The 12,304-nt window shown below is 56.2% G+C and overlaps 5 protein-coding genes across 5 annotated transcripts; 3 read left to right on the forward strand and 2 right to left on the reverse strand.

Moving 5' to 3' along the window:
* Positions 1-542: 542 nt before the first annotated feature.
* Positions 543-2,541, forward strand: SODALDRAFT_330659 (phosphoserine phosphatase serb). The gene has a single exon (XM_028611258.1). The coding sequence runs from the start codon at positions 717-719 to the stop codon at positions 2,187-2,189; it is 1,473 nt and encodes a 490-aa protein (XP_028468740.1). The 5' UTR covers positions 543-716; the 3' UTR covers positions 2,190-2,541.
* On the reverse strand, positions 2,387-3,555 carry SODALDRAFT_108239 (hypothetical protein). Its single transcript, XM_028606519.1, has 4 exons — positions 3,294-3,555; positions 3,122-3,173; positions 2,853-3,028; positions 2,387-2,631 (listed from the first exon to the last, which is right to left on the reverse strand). Exons 1-4 carry the CDS (start codon positions 3,402-3,404, stop codon positions 2,584-2,586), a joined length of 387 nt encoding a protein of 128 aa, XP_028468741.1. The 5' UTR covers positions 3,405-3,555; the 3' UTR covers positions 2,387-2,583.
* Positions 3,556-4,924: 1,369 nt separating this feature from the next.
* On the forward strand, positions 4,925-7,000 carry SODALDRAFT_322190 (DHHC zinc finger domain-containing protein; the record flags this gene model as incomplete). The annotated part of the gene is made up of 2 exons (XM_028609690.1): positions 4,925-6,172; positions 6,236-7,000. The coding sequence occupies 2 exons, from the start codon at positions 4,925-4,927 to the stop codon at positions 6,998-7,000; spliced, it is 2,013 nt and encodes a 670-aa protein (XP_028468742.1).
* A 1,015-nt stretch (positions 7,001-8,015) lies between these two features.
* SODALDRAFT_330661 (endonuclease/exonuclease/phosphatase family) lies at positions 8,016-9,832 on the forward strand. The gene has a single exon (XM_028611259.1). The coding sequence runs from the start codon at positions 8,092-8,094 to the stop codon at positions 9,718-9,720; it is 1,629 nt and encodes a 542-aa protein (XP_028468743.1). The 5' UTR covers positions 8,016-8,091; the 3' UTR covers positions 9,721-9,832.
* Positions 9,833-10,139: 307 nt separating this feature from the next.
* On the reverse strand, positions 10,140-11,795 carry SODALDRAFT_322192 (family 5 glycoside hydrolase; the record flags this gene model as incomplete). Its single annotated transcript, XM_028609691.1, has 3 exons — positions 10,140-11,027; positions 11,163-11,495; positions 11,628-11,795. The coding sequence occupies 3 exons, from the start codon at positions 11,793-11,795 to the stop codon at positions 10,140-10,142; spliced, it is 1,389 nt and encodes a 462-aa protein (XP_028468744.1).
* Positions 11,796-12,304: the final 509 nt, after the last annotated feature.

Genomic DNA, 12,304 nt, shown 5'->3' on the forward strand with positions numbered 1-12,304 from the left:
AACATGACGACGGGTCTCAAATTATCGGAGTCACCATGGATGCGAGAGCTCACAAGACGAAGAGCAGGTATGGATACACAGATCGGATAGCTCCATCTAGAAAATCTGCAGATCGCAGCACGCGCTCCATTTAGCCAACGCGTTATCAGTGCGGTGCAATTATCCGTGTGAAGACTAACGGGCTTATGGGGGTACAGCTGATTAGTGGGATTTATCAAGTTATCGCGACCCGGCTATGCCTAGTTCCGTGCCGTTTCTTCCGAAACTAGCACCCCCTTATGCGAAAGTGATGTCATATCCGCGGAGCCGGTGTGCCTTCTGTTTGGCAGGTGACAAGTTACCCGGCCAATCGCCTTCAAGCCGATGGCCTGAGCGCTATTGCCGCTCAGCGCGATTTGAACCGGCCAGCGGGGCAACAACGCAAACCCCCGCCATTCAAGGTACGTACACTGGATTATATTCTCAAGTTTTTGTGTTTCGCCTGTCGCTCCTTTTTCACCCCCGCTTCGAAATTTGAACGTGAGCGATTGACGAGGTGTTACTTTTTTTTTTTTTTGGATCTCATAGATCTTGGGATAGAACTTTGGGACGGTTTCCCTTTCACTCGAGATCATCCAGCCGGCCTTGAACTCTCATCTTTGCCGGCCACCTTAGCTTCGTCCGCCCGGTTAGCGTAACAAGAATATTCCGAGACGACACTCGTGTTCTGGATCTCGATGGGTGAGGACGCAAGCACAAACACGACCAATGTGCCACGACGTGGGTCGTCGGTCACTTCGCCACGCCCTCAGTTGACCGCGTCTAAGAGGAGCAGTTCCTTTCTGCTGGAGCATCAGCAGTACCGCCCTCCCCAGCAACCGGAGGGGCGGTTCGGCATCGACACCGTGGTCGAAGACCTAGGGAACAAAGTTCCTTCGCCGAGAAAGCCCGTGACTACTTTCAATGGCATTCCCTCTCCTGAGCACCCCCCTACCGTGGTGGATGGCTTAACCCACACTTACTCGCACCCCAACTGTGCGCCCCTCCCTGGACAGAAAACGAGCCGCTTGATCGCCACGCTCTTTTACAATCCAAATGCGTCACGGTCATCCCCAGCCGGTCTTGGGACGCCGCCAACGGCCGCCACGTCCGATGCTTCGGGGTCAGGAGCTGATCTCCCCGCGAATCTCGCCCCGACGCAGAACCCGGAAGCGTTCCCTCTCGAACCTCCCACCGCGGAGTCGGAACAGCTAGACCATCTCTATGGCTCATACGTCTCGCCAATGTGTATCACATCGTTCCTCCACCTCATGTCGACCTTCCCCCTGCCCCAGGGCGAAACCGAAATGACATCGTCCCATCGCTGCCTCGACAACCAGGAAGGCGCCAGGGTGGTGGAGCTGACACTCTCGCCTGCGCCGTCCACGGACTTCCTCAGTCTGAAGGACCTGCGCATGCACGAGCTCATCTACCGGTTCGAGAGGGAGTGGAGCGTTGACGTCGCGCTACAGTGGGATACCCTGTGGAGGCGCTATCCGAAACTGGTGGTCTTCGACATGGACAGCACCCTCATCACCCAGGAGGTCATCGACCTCCTAGCCGCCACCATCACGGACCCTCCCGACCTGGCCGCCCGTGTGGCCGACATCACCCACCGCGCCATGCTGGGCGAGCTCGAGTTCGACGCCGCCTTCCGCGAACGCGTGCGGCTCCTCAAGGGCCTGCCCGGCACCATCTTCACCGACCTGCGCAAGGAGCTGGACGTCACCAAGGGCGTCCCCCAGGTGATCAAGGCTCTCAAGCGCCTGGGCGTGAAGACGGCCGTTCTGTCGGGTGGTTTCCTGCCGCTCACCAGCTGGCTCGCGGGCGAGCTCGGCATCGACCACGCCCACGCCAACGAGGTGGTCATCGACGAGGCGACCGGTCGGCTTACGGGCGAGGTCAAGGGGACCATCGTCGGCAAGGAGCGCAAGCGTGAGCTGCTCATCGAGATCGCCGGGAAGGAAAGGGTGGACCTGTCGCAGGTGGTAGCCGTGGGCGATGGCGCGAATGACTTGTTCATGATGGATGCCGCGGGCCTGGGCGTAGCCTGGAACGCGAAGCCGAGGGTGCAAATGGAGGCCGATGTGAGGTTGAACAGCGAGACTATGTTGGACTTGCTGTTCATGTTTGGCTTCACTGCGGAGGAAATAGATCAGCTTATTGCATGAGGCATTTTCGGAAACGGGACGGGGCAGGCAAAGGTGTCATGACGAGCTGGGCATTTCTGTGAAGTTGCAACCTCCTCTCATATCACCGACTTGATTGGATACCTCTCTCACGAATATATACCTTTCTCTGTTTATCATATCTGTTTCTTGACGCTCCAGCTTTTTTTCTTCTTCTTGGGACGTAATTTGGCTACCATTGGGGCGCCGAGACGGTGTCAGTCACGTTTACGGCAATGGAACGAGAGCCAAAAGGGAGTGGGTGATGCTCCTAACCATCCGTCCTTCTACCTTTTATCTACAAATGGAATTTCACACTTGATTGTTTGCGGTGCTTGCACCGCCAGTCTCTTCACCAACAGCCAACATCCTGTTTTACAGCTCCAGCCTAGGCAGTCTAAGGGTAGCCCTCCTTACCCCACTTGTTGAACCTCTCGTGAAGCTCCTGTGTCCTCGAGTTAGCACGGTCCCGCGTCCCGCAGGTCATGAGAGAACGAGAGGAGCTATGGCGCCCGAAACTCATCTCGGGGCGCAGTGGTTGATCAAAACCGATGAGGGTCCAAATTGTACTTGTACTTTTGGTTTCCTTCTCAATCTGACCGGCCCAACTGGGTGTATGGGGAGAAAATAGCTGCGGAGAAACGTCGTTGAAAGGAGCTAGCGTACCTTGGAAACGGTGACTTCGGGAACGACGACGACATTGACAGCGCTAGGCGCGTCCTTGGGCTCGTTCTTGCGGTCTCCGCCGGGGTAATAGCGGTAGGCACCCGAGCCGTTGGTCTCCCAGGGAGCTCCGGCCTTGGCGATCTGGCTCTCGGAGGTGGACTTGGTAGGGGAGCTGCCTATATAGAGAGCAAAGAAAAGGATGGTCAGTCTTTGAATTTCGATTTCGAAGGCCAGGTTTAGCGGGTTTTGGGGGAAGAGGGTATTCATACCAAAGTAGAAAGCAGCGCCGGCGACAGCGCAGGCCACAACACCACCCATAATCTACGGCGACAAAAGACTGTCAGCTATCTTTCCCCGCTCTAACCTCAGCTCCAGTCTAGGACGAGGTGGCACCGGAGCTCCCGTGCAGGCGGTGGAGCAGGTCATATGGATACCACGCACATAAATCTCGGGGTTGCGCCTTTCCTCCTGACGGAGAGCCTTCTTGCTCTGGTCCTCGGTCAGACGACGGAGGGTGGTGCTGAACGACCTGCGGGCGATGAAGGAGGCCATTTTGACTGTTAATCGGGCAGGTCAATTCGTATGGGGGCTGAGTTGAAGTGTCGAGTCGCTGGCAAGGCGGTTGGGACGTATGTCGTATGATTCAAGATAAATGCGCTGCTGTTGACGTTTACCGGGAGAAATGGATTGGTCGGCTTTGAGAAGGATCGTGATTGGCCAATCAAACGCGATGAGGGTTCGAGAAAGCGCAAGACAACGTTTTACTTCTTATTGCATTTGGGCATTCTAACATCTCGGTTATAGGCAATATTGATCATGTGTACTGACTATACCGGGTAATTAATTGATGGACGATACGGCATAGTGGTATGTGCACAGTCCCCTTGCTTTCCAGTATTACAAAGACCTTTGCTTGTATCAATAAACCAGGTCTCAATATCCGATCAAGCACTCGGTGGATCGATAAGAGACCATGAATGCGAAAAGACTTTGCAGCACGTAATATTAAAGACGCAAGAATTTCCATATCCCGAGATGGCATGGTTTTTTTTATTTCTTTTTTTTGGAGATCCTGGAACTATGCTCCATTCAGGGGCTAAGAGGGGTTTCAACCAGTTACACGTGTAGATACCTACGTATGGTGAGAGGAACATCTAGGTATTCAATATGTACGGATACTGCATGCACCAGAATTGCGTGTCCGATATCCAGCAAACTGCAACTGAGCAGGCAAGCAAGCAAGGAAATTGATGAAAAGTGATGTGAAAAGCAATTTTATGCGATCATGCCGAGACTATGCACAACCCATAATCCGAGTCTTATTGGTTCTTTGCCTTTTACAGTGGGTCTGATAAGGTTCTTGCCGGGTTGACTGTTGGTGCTCGGGTCGCTCCTGTATCCGTGGCTTTGGTCCCGTCACCATCCACCCGGTCGGCCAGACAGAGTGCAGGGTAGCGCTTTCTTCGCCCTGGATAGGGAGCTGAGGAAAAGAAACGACACAGTTCTCCTCCCCTTTCCCCCCCAAGGGCGACCTGCTTCGTATATCGCAACGATCCGATTCCCCTCTCTCATCCCTTCCTTTCTCTTCCTTCCCACTATTACACTCATTTCTCTTCGTTTTCCGTGCCATCTTTTATTTAACGTAACCTCTTGCTAATAGGACTTTCTTCGAACTTCGTTACTAATACACCCAACCACCACGCGGCTCTCACTAGCGGCATCACCGGGCCACACGGCATTCGCAAGCGACACAGCTCAACCTTCCATCTCGTTTTCTTAGACAACGTCTACCGCTACTTGCAAATCGCTTTCAGCCTGTCACGCACGAGACTGTTTCAATATATACGTTCTATAATCTAACGCCATACTCTTGTTGACGAACTCCGAGAAGCGAGCGAGCAGCATCAAAAACTACATTCCACGCGAGTTAATTTTAATCATTCGATGACCGAGTCGACAATACGCCAAATATAGCGGAAAGTACACAAACCATAGCGAGATATTTGCCTGAAAAGACGCGATTTCGAACACGTCCAACGACGACTATTCCGACCGCTTCTTGGTACCGAGTGATGGAGTCGCGGGATACCGCCGAGCGGTCTGTGTCACCAGATGACGACGCTTTGCACGACCCTTCGTTCCCCGGGCGATCCAACGCCCAAGGACCGCCCAGCATCATTTCTTCTCGAATGACCGACATTGCCTCCGACGACGGCCATGAGACCGAGCAGCCACCGCATGGATCCGGAAGCCCCATCAAAGCCACCGGCGACGCATCGTCAAGGCCGGGAACTGCGAGAACTGGCCTGTCGAGTTCCCGCGATACCTGGCGGCGGCCTCAGTCCTTGCGCAGGAGTCACATGTCTGGCCTTGCTCTCAAGAGAGTCAGCACGGGTGGCGGAAGCATTGGGAACACCCGGCCACCGAGTTCAACAAGCAGGAGCCATGTCCCTTCTCTCACCTCCCATGCGTTCTTTCACCCCTTAAGCTCCCAAAAGCTACAAGCTCAGCGAGGAGGTCCGTCACGCCCGCAGACCGGCAACCCTCAGGGGAGTGGGGAGGAACAACTAGCGGGATCCAGCGGTAGTGCTAGCGGGGCGAGACACAGCATCATCTCCGACCCCATGGCACGGATACAAAAGCCGACGAGCGACGACGACGACGGCGAGATGCGCTCGCCTCCTTCTCGTGGCACCGAGTTCACCGAGCAAGAGACTCTGGATAGAATAACGGCGAACACGAGCCCGACCCACGGCCACACCGCCGCCGGCAGCCTCACGGACAGCGTCCGGCCTCTCCAGAGACCGAATGAGTCGCGGAACCTGAATCTCACCATCAACGTGGACAGGAGTTACAGGAACTTGGGGAGCCAGGCCACTCCTGTAAAGTCACCCCGGTCCTTCCGTTCCAGCTTTCTGCTTCCGGGGAGAAGTGGAGACGGGCAGAGCACTCCGAACAGGACGCTTCCCGGCGCCGAGAAGTTGTCGTCGACTGCATCTTCTCCTCGACTCAATCCGATAGATTCCCAGAGACCGGCTGATGCTTCCAATCTCACTTCGTCACGGACCAATCTGGGCTACGCATTCCAGTACTTTGAGGGGAACACGGTCTTTTGCATTGGAGGGAGGTTCCAGAACACGAAGCACCGGCCGATCAATATTGCGACTGGCCTGTTCCTCGTCTTGCCCGGTGTTCTCTTTTTCGTCTTTTCCGCTCCGTGGCTATGGCACAACATCAGCCCGGCCATACCCATCACATTTGCATATCTGTACTATATTAGCGTGTCGTCCTTCGTACACGCCTCGGTGTCTGATCCTGGTGTAAGTGCTTTTCCAACGACTTCTCTTCTCCGGTCTGCCAGCGGGCTCTAACCTAGGACACAGATTCTCCCTCGCAACCTTCACACCTTTCCTCCTGCAGACGAGAACGATGATCCTCTGAGGCTGGGGCCGCCGACGAACGATTGGACGCTGATAAAATCTTCGGAATCGTCCACGGCCGCCATGGAGGTGCCTGTGAAGCACTGCAGAACCTGCAACATCTGGCGGCCACCCCGCGCCCACCACTGCCGTCTCTGCGATAACTGTATCGAGACACACGACCACCACTGCGTCTGGGTCAACAACTGCATTGGCAAGCGCAACTACCGCTACTTCTTCGCTTTTGTGGCATCGATGACAATCCTAGCGCTCTACTTGCTCGGCGCTTCTCTCTGCCATATCCTCGTTTACGGGGAACAGGCCGGTTTGTCCTTTGGGAATGCCATCGGCGAACTTCGCGTGCCCTTCGCCATGGTCATCTACGGCTTTGTAGGGTTCCTCTACCCGGCTGCCCTCACGGGTTACCACATTTTCCTGATGGCGAGGGCCGAGACGACTAGGGAATACATCAACTCTCACAAGTTCGTCAAGAAGGAGCGGTACCGGCCCTTCACGCAAGGCAGCATAATCGAGAACTGGTTCGTTGTTCTCTGCCGGCCGCGGCCCCCTTCGTACTACCAGTTCAAGCGCAAGTACAGCCCAGGCGACCAGCGTCTTGGCGAGCGAAGGGATATGAAGCCCTCGAAGGACTCGCAAGGCGTAGAGCTACGCGATGTCAAGCCGGCGTCGGACTTGCAAGGTCCGAGGTCGGACGCCAACATGGTATGAGCTTATTATACAGCTCATGGTCGTCTCTCTCTCTCTTTTGATTTTTTATTTCCTCTTTTCTCGTCACACTTACAACGTCTCCTGGACATGAGCCGAGCGATTTTCACGAAACGCGGCCCAACTAGTTACGGGTAATGGTATTTACTTTTCTCTCTGTTTTACGCGGGCTCTATTATACCCCCAGACTAGCCTACATGTGTATGGTCAGGTGTACAAATGCTACAGACAAATTTCCTTTTCTCTCTCTCTCTCTTTTTCTTCTTTTTTTCTTCTTTTTTTTCTCAATGGGTTCAAAAGGAACGGGTCATCAAGATGGGTGGAGGATCGAGACGACACTTGTTGGTTCCACGGGTGTTGGGAGGTAGGGATGGCATGTCTATAGACTTACTGCGGGTCGCCTCCGTCAATTAACGATGTCCCTGAAGCTGTCGCGTCTGCATCGACGGTCGTGCCAGGCCCTGCACTGGCGCCTGAAGCAGATTCGGACTTTGCTTTTCCATGATGCCTCTCAAAAACTCGTGTTTCAACAACCTGGTGATACGAACGCTACAATACAGGGCATTCCCTGGGTGTAAGCCATAGATAGACCCAGTGACCCTACACCTACAGGCTACGGCTTAGTAGAAGAAGCATGTGGTGCGGTGCAGCAGCTCTGGTGGGGAGTGGTACAAAGGGGCCTTTTGTGCGAACATCGTGAGGGAAAGAAGAGTTGGCATTGGTCTTGTCCGTCACTGGTGGACCAGCACGTGGGGAGTCCTGGACAACATTGAAGTCAAGGCACGAGGGGCGTTTAGGGCTATCTTAGATGAGGGTTCTCGAATCTTTTTCAGGCAGGAGAACTCAGCTAAGCACCAGATAGTTTCTGTGTAAGAAACTAGCGTTTGTGCCGAGCTTCAAGGGAAATACCGGTAAGAAGGGGGTGATGGAGGAGGAGGCGCTTCGGTATGGAGGCCAGTATTAATACCAAGGGACAGTCCCAACTAACCACTTCATACGATCATTACCCTCAGTGTACGGCCAGTATTGTCACTTTTATAGGTACTGTTTATTCGTTTCGTTCGGCGTCTTTGCACATCACCAGAGTTATACACATGCGTGTTTTCCGAACCATCCTCCCGGCCGTGTCGGCCGTGCTGCTTGCGTTCGGAGCCGACGCCCACCCCGGACAAGCGGTTCGTTCCTTCGGTTCCCCTTCCGAAACGATCGAACAGCGCCAGTTGGGAGGCTCCTTGGCCCTCGTTGAGGGCGAGGAACTCTTCACTTTCGCCTATTCTACCCCGGAGCCATACGGCACGAACTGGATCGGCCTGTATCGTGCCTCAGGGGGTGGCCCTGTGAACGAAGAGTATACTGCGCCGTCGCTCGCGTGGTCATACGCACCAGAGACCCAGGGCACAGTACGTTTGTCCACCGGTGGATTGGAGCCTGGAGATTACGTAGCCTTCTTTCTCGCCCGGGATGTCTACAAGTGGCTCGCGGAGCCACTGAACGTGACCCTGCCTAAACCGCCTCCCAAGCCCCTTGCCTTCCGGGTGAGCGAGGCAACCCTGCACAACGCTCGCCAAGGAGATCCTTTCGAAGCTCACATCGCAGGCTTCGTCAGCGGCCCGGATGATGGTTCGGTCACGTTCTCCAAGGTAGATGGCGCCGACTGGGTCGAGGTTAGCCACGACGGCGTCATCACCGGTACGCCCGATCTCCAAGACGCCGACGCCACCGTGACGGTCGTGGCGTCAGTGCAGTCGACTAGCTCCAACGAGACCACGGCCTCCATCCGTCTCACCATTCCCGTCCGTCCTGCCGGCGCACCCCTCGTCGAGACCCTCCGCGTGCTGTCGTTCAACATGCGGATGGGCGGCACTCGCGTCAACGGCTACCACGAGAAGCAGACACGGTTCCTCTTAGAAAGCAACGTCGATATCGTCGGCCTTCAGGAGGACCAGAACGGCGGTCGTCACGCCGAACGGCTGGCCAAGGCCCTAGGCTGGCACCGCTGGTCCAGCCCCGGTAGTGTCGGCGTGCTGAGCCGGTACCCTGTCGCCGAGGCTTACGGCCAGGTGGTCGGGGGCAACTCGGCCGGGGTCCGGATCGCCCTCGACGGACCCTCGCAGCAGGTCAACGTCTGGGTCGTCCACCTCGGGTACACGCCCTACGGGCCGTACGATTTCTGCTTCGACGGCATGGACGTCGACACGGTGCTTGGGCGCGAGGCCGTGTCAGGCCGCACGCCGCAAATCACCAACACCCTCGCCGCCATGCAAAGCCAGCTGGACGCGGCCCACAAGGTGCCCGTCCTGCTCCTGGGCGACTTCAACGCCCCGTCCCACCTCGACTGGACCGAGGCCCTGCGGGAGAAGAACTGCGGGTTCGCCGACGTCCCCTGGCCCACGTCGGTCAAGCCCGCCGAGGCCGGTCTGGTCGATTCCTTCCGCGCCGCCAACCCGGACCCCGTGGCCGTCCCCGGCATCAGCTGGTCGCCGCTGTTCCCCTTCCACGACGGCGCGACTGGCCGGCCCGAGCCGCAGGACCGTATCGACTTTATCTACCACAAAGGCAGCCTCACCGTTGTCAATTCGAAAGACGTTGTCGTGGGCGAACCTCGGCCGTACCCTTACCACCGGGACAACGAGTGGACGTCCGACCATGCTGCCATGTTGACCAGCTACAAGATCTTGCCCCGTTTGTGCGTCCCTCGGCCTGGACGAGCTAGCGAATTATGAAAGGCGGTCATAAATCTGCGAGGACCGACTAGACATTCTGTACATGAGTAGAGAGTGTTGAAATGGGAGAGAAAAAGGAGCCCGACCGTCTTGAATAGAGGATATGAAGTAGATTGAAGCCGAGAGAACGAGTTGAGACAAGTCCGAAGAGAAGTAGAGAGGGCACACTGTATAAGTACTCCGTGCTGTAGTTACGCCTTACACTGGGCTGTGCGTAGAAATTAGTAATCACGCCGATGTGGGTTGTCTTATGTAATAACATGAGAAGAGAGGTAGTATTATGTAATGCTGAAATGCCTCTACCAAGATCACTACTACCACCACCCTTTCTCTTTTTTAGTTACAGTCTTTTTCCTTGTGTTCAGAACATGGCCGGTCAAAAACATGTGGCCGCATCACGGCGGACGAACGTGTCCCACTTACAGACATTGCGAGTACCACGGGTTCTGGTAGGTGCACACCCAAGGTGTCTCGCACTCCACCGGGCCCTGCCACAACTGACCGCCGCATTGGCCCCAGCGCGGCACCTTGGGACCTCCGGAAGAGGGAGGAGGAGGAGGAGGAGGAGGAGGAGGAGGAGGAGGAGGAGGAGGCGGCGGAGGCGGCGGCGGCGGCGGAGGGGGGCTGCCACCACCGAGCAGGGCGTTAACCAGGGCAGCGTGCTCGTAAACGAGGGGCTGGGCCTCCGCGTCGTCGAGGTAGATGGTGAACCCGTCGTCGTGGTTCCGGCCCGTGGAGTAGTCGGAGTAGCCGAACTGCCAGTACATGTCGGACATGAGCTCTCGGCGGGAGATGGCCTGCCAGCGGCCGAGGACCTGGACGCGCGTGGCGGTATCGAGCCAGCCGTACTCCTCGTGCACGACGGGCTTGCCCTCGGCGCGGCCGGCGGCAGCGTGGTCGACGATCCACTGCTCGGTCCACGCGGCCGTCTTGCTCCACCAGTCCGGGTAGGAGTGGAAGGTGCCGAAGTCGATGTTGGGCAGCGCGATCTCGGCGTCGAAGTCGTTGCCGTCCGACCCGTTGTACGTCCAGTCGCTCGACTGCCGGTTGAAGTGGCCCTCGCTGCCCGTCGTCACGAGGTGGTGCGCGTCGATCGACTTGATGTAGGTCGACATCTCGTCCATCCAGTCGATCAGCAGCTCCGGCGTGCAGTTCGGTCCGCGGGGGAGGTTGCGCGTTCCGTCGGCGCCGCAGCGGGCCTCGTTGGCCAGCTCCCATGCGAATACGGCGGGGGAGTCCTTGTAGCGGTTGACCACCCGGCTGACGTAGTTCTTGTAGGCGTTCTTGATGGCCGGCAGGCGGTAGAACTGGCCGGGTTCGTTGTGTTAGTCCCTTTTCTTTTTCTTTTTCTTTCTTTCTTTTTCTTTTTCTTTTCACACAAATGCTTTTGAGAAAAGCAAAGAGCAACACAACAATTCGCTGTCGTTTGTTAGGAGACTTACATCATCGTGGTAACGACCACCGAGGTTCACAGTGTAAACGTCCATGCCGCCGTAATCGGCCCAGTTGTTCGTCAGGGCGAGGATCAGCTTGAGGCCAGTGTCCTCAGCCGCCCGAACCACCACATCAAGGACGCTGAAGTCGATGGTAACGGTTCCGTCGGGGTTGAAGAACTGCATCACCGTCTCCTCCGCTCCGGTGCCGTACTGGGGCAGCCCTCCGGAGACGGTGGTCCGGTTCTGGTCGTGGAAAGCCCAGGTGCGCACCACCTTGAGGCCGGCATCGAGCGCCGCCTCCATGCCCACCACGACATCCTGGTAGTGATCGGTGCCCCACTGTATCACGTCGCAAGAAAGACGATGTTAGCTGCGGTCCAACGACAAAGAGGGCAAGGAAGTCGGGTCCCTTTTTTGATGATGGAGCCCCCCTTAATATTTATAACAAGGCGCTGCGTAGGAGAGACATACCACATTGAAGGGCCAATAGTAGGCATTGCTGCCAGCGTAGACAAGAGGCTGGCCATCCATCTGGAACTGACCGTTCACAACCCTCGCGAACCCAGCAGGAGCCTGCGCCGCAACCTCGACGCCGGCCAGGGCGGCCACGCCGAGTGCGAAGAAGGATCTGGAGATCATTCTTCGAACAGAACTAACCTCAAAGGCGTCTATTTGTTCCTTTTGCCGATCCCGTCGATCGTGTCAGCGCTCTGGAGGGGAAAGGGAATCTAAGAACCCGGATGATGATCGCCCAGGTGCGTCTGGATGGGGAAAAGCAGAGAAAGGTGCTTCTCTGCCTTATTTATGAAGCTCGAACGTAGGCAATGCTCCGTTGACTTCATCATCTTCCATCGATGCTTGAATATTGGCATCCTCTTGCTTCTCACCAAATTCGGTAGCCCGGAGACCCACGGACCGGACCCCCCTCCTGTCGGCCTCCTGTCTTCCCGTCTCCCGTCTCATGAAAGAAAAAGAAAAAAAAAGAAAAGAATTGCCCAAAAATGCATGCAAATACGTGCGAGGAAGCGCAAAAACGTCTAAAGCATGCGTAAATACCTGCGAGCTATGGCCTCCAGGTCCACGTTTGTCCGCCAAGACCCCGCCGACTCCCCTCCCCGTCCGGCATCTCCTCCCACTTTTGATACCAC

Source organism: Sodiomyces alkalinus, assembly GCF_003711515.1.
Source record: "Sodiomyces alkalinus F11 unplaced genomic scaffold SODALscaffold_2, whole genome shotgun sequence".
Lineage (NCBI taxonomy): Eukaryota > Fungi > Ascomycota > Sordariomycetes > Glomerellales > Plectosphaerellaceae > Sodiomyces > Sodiomyces alkalinus.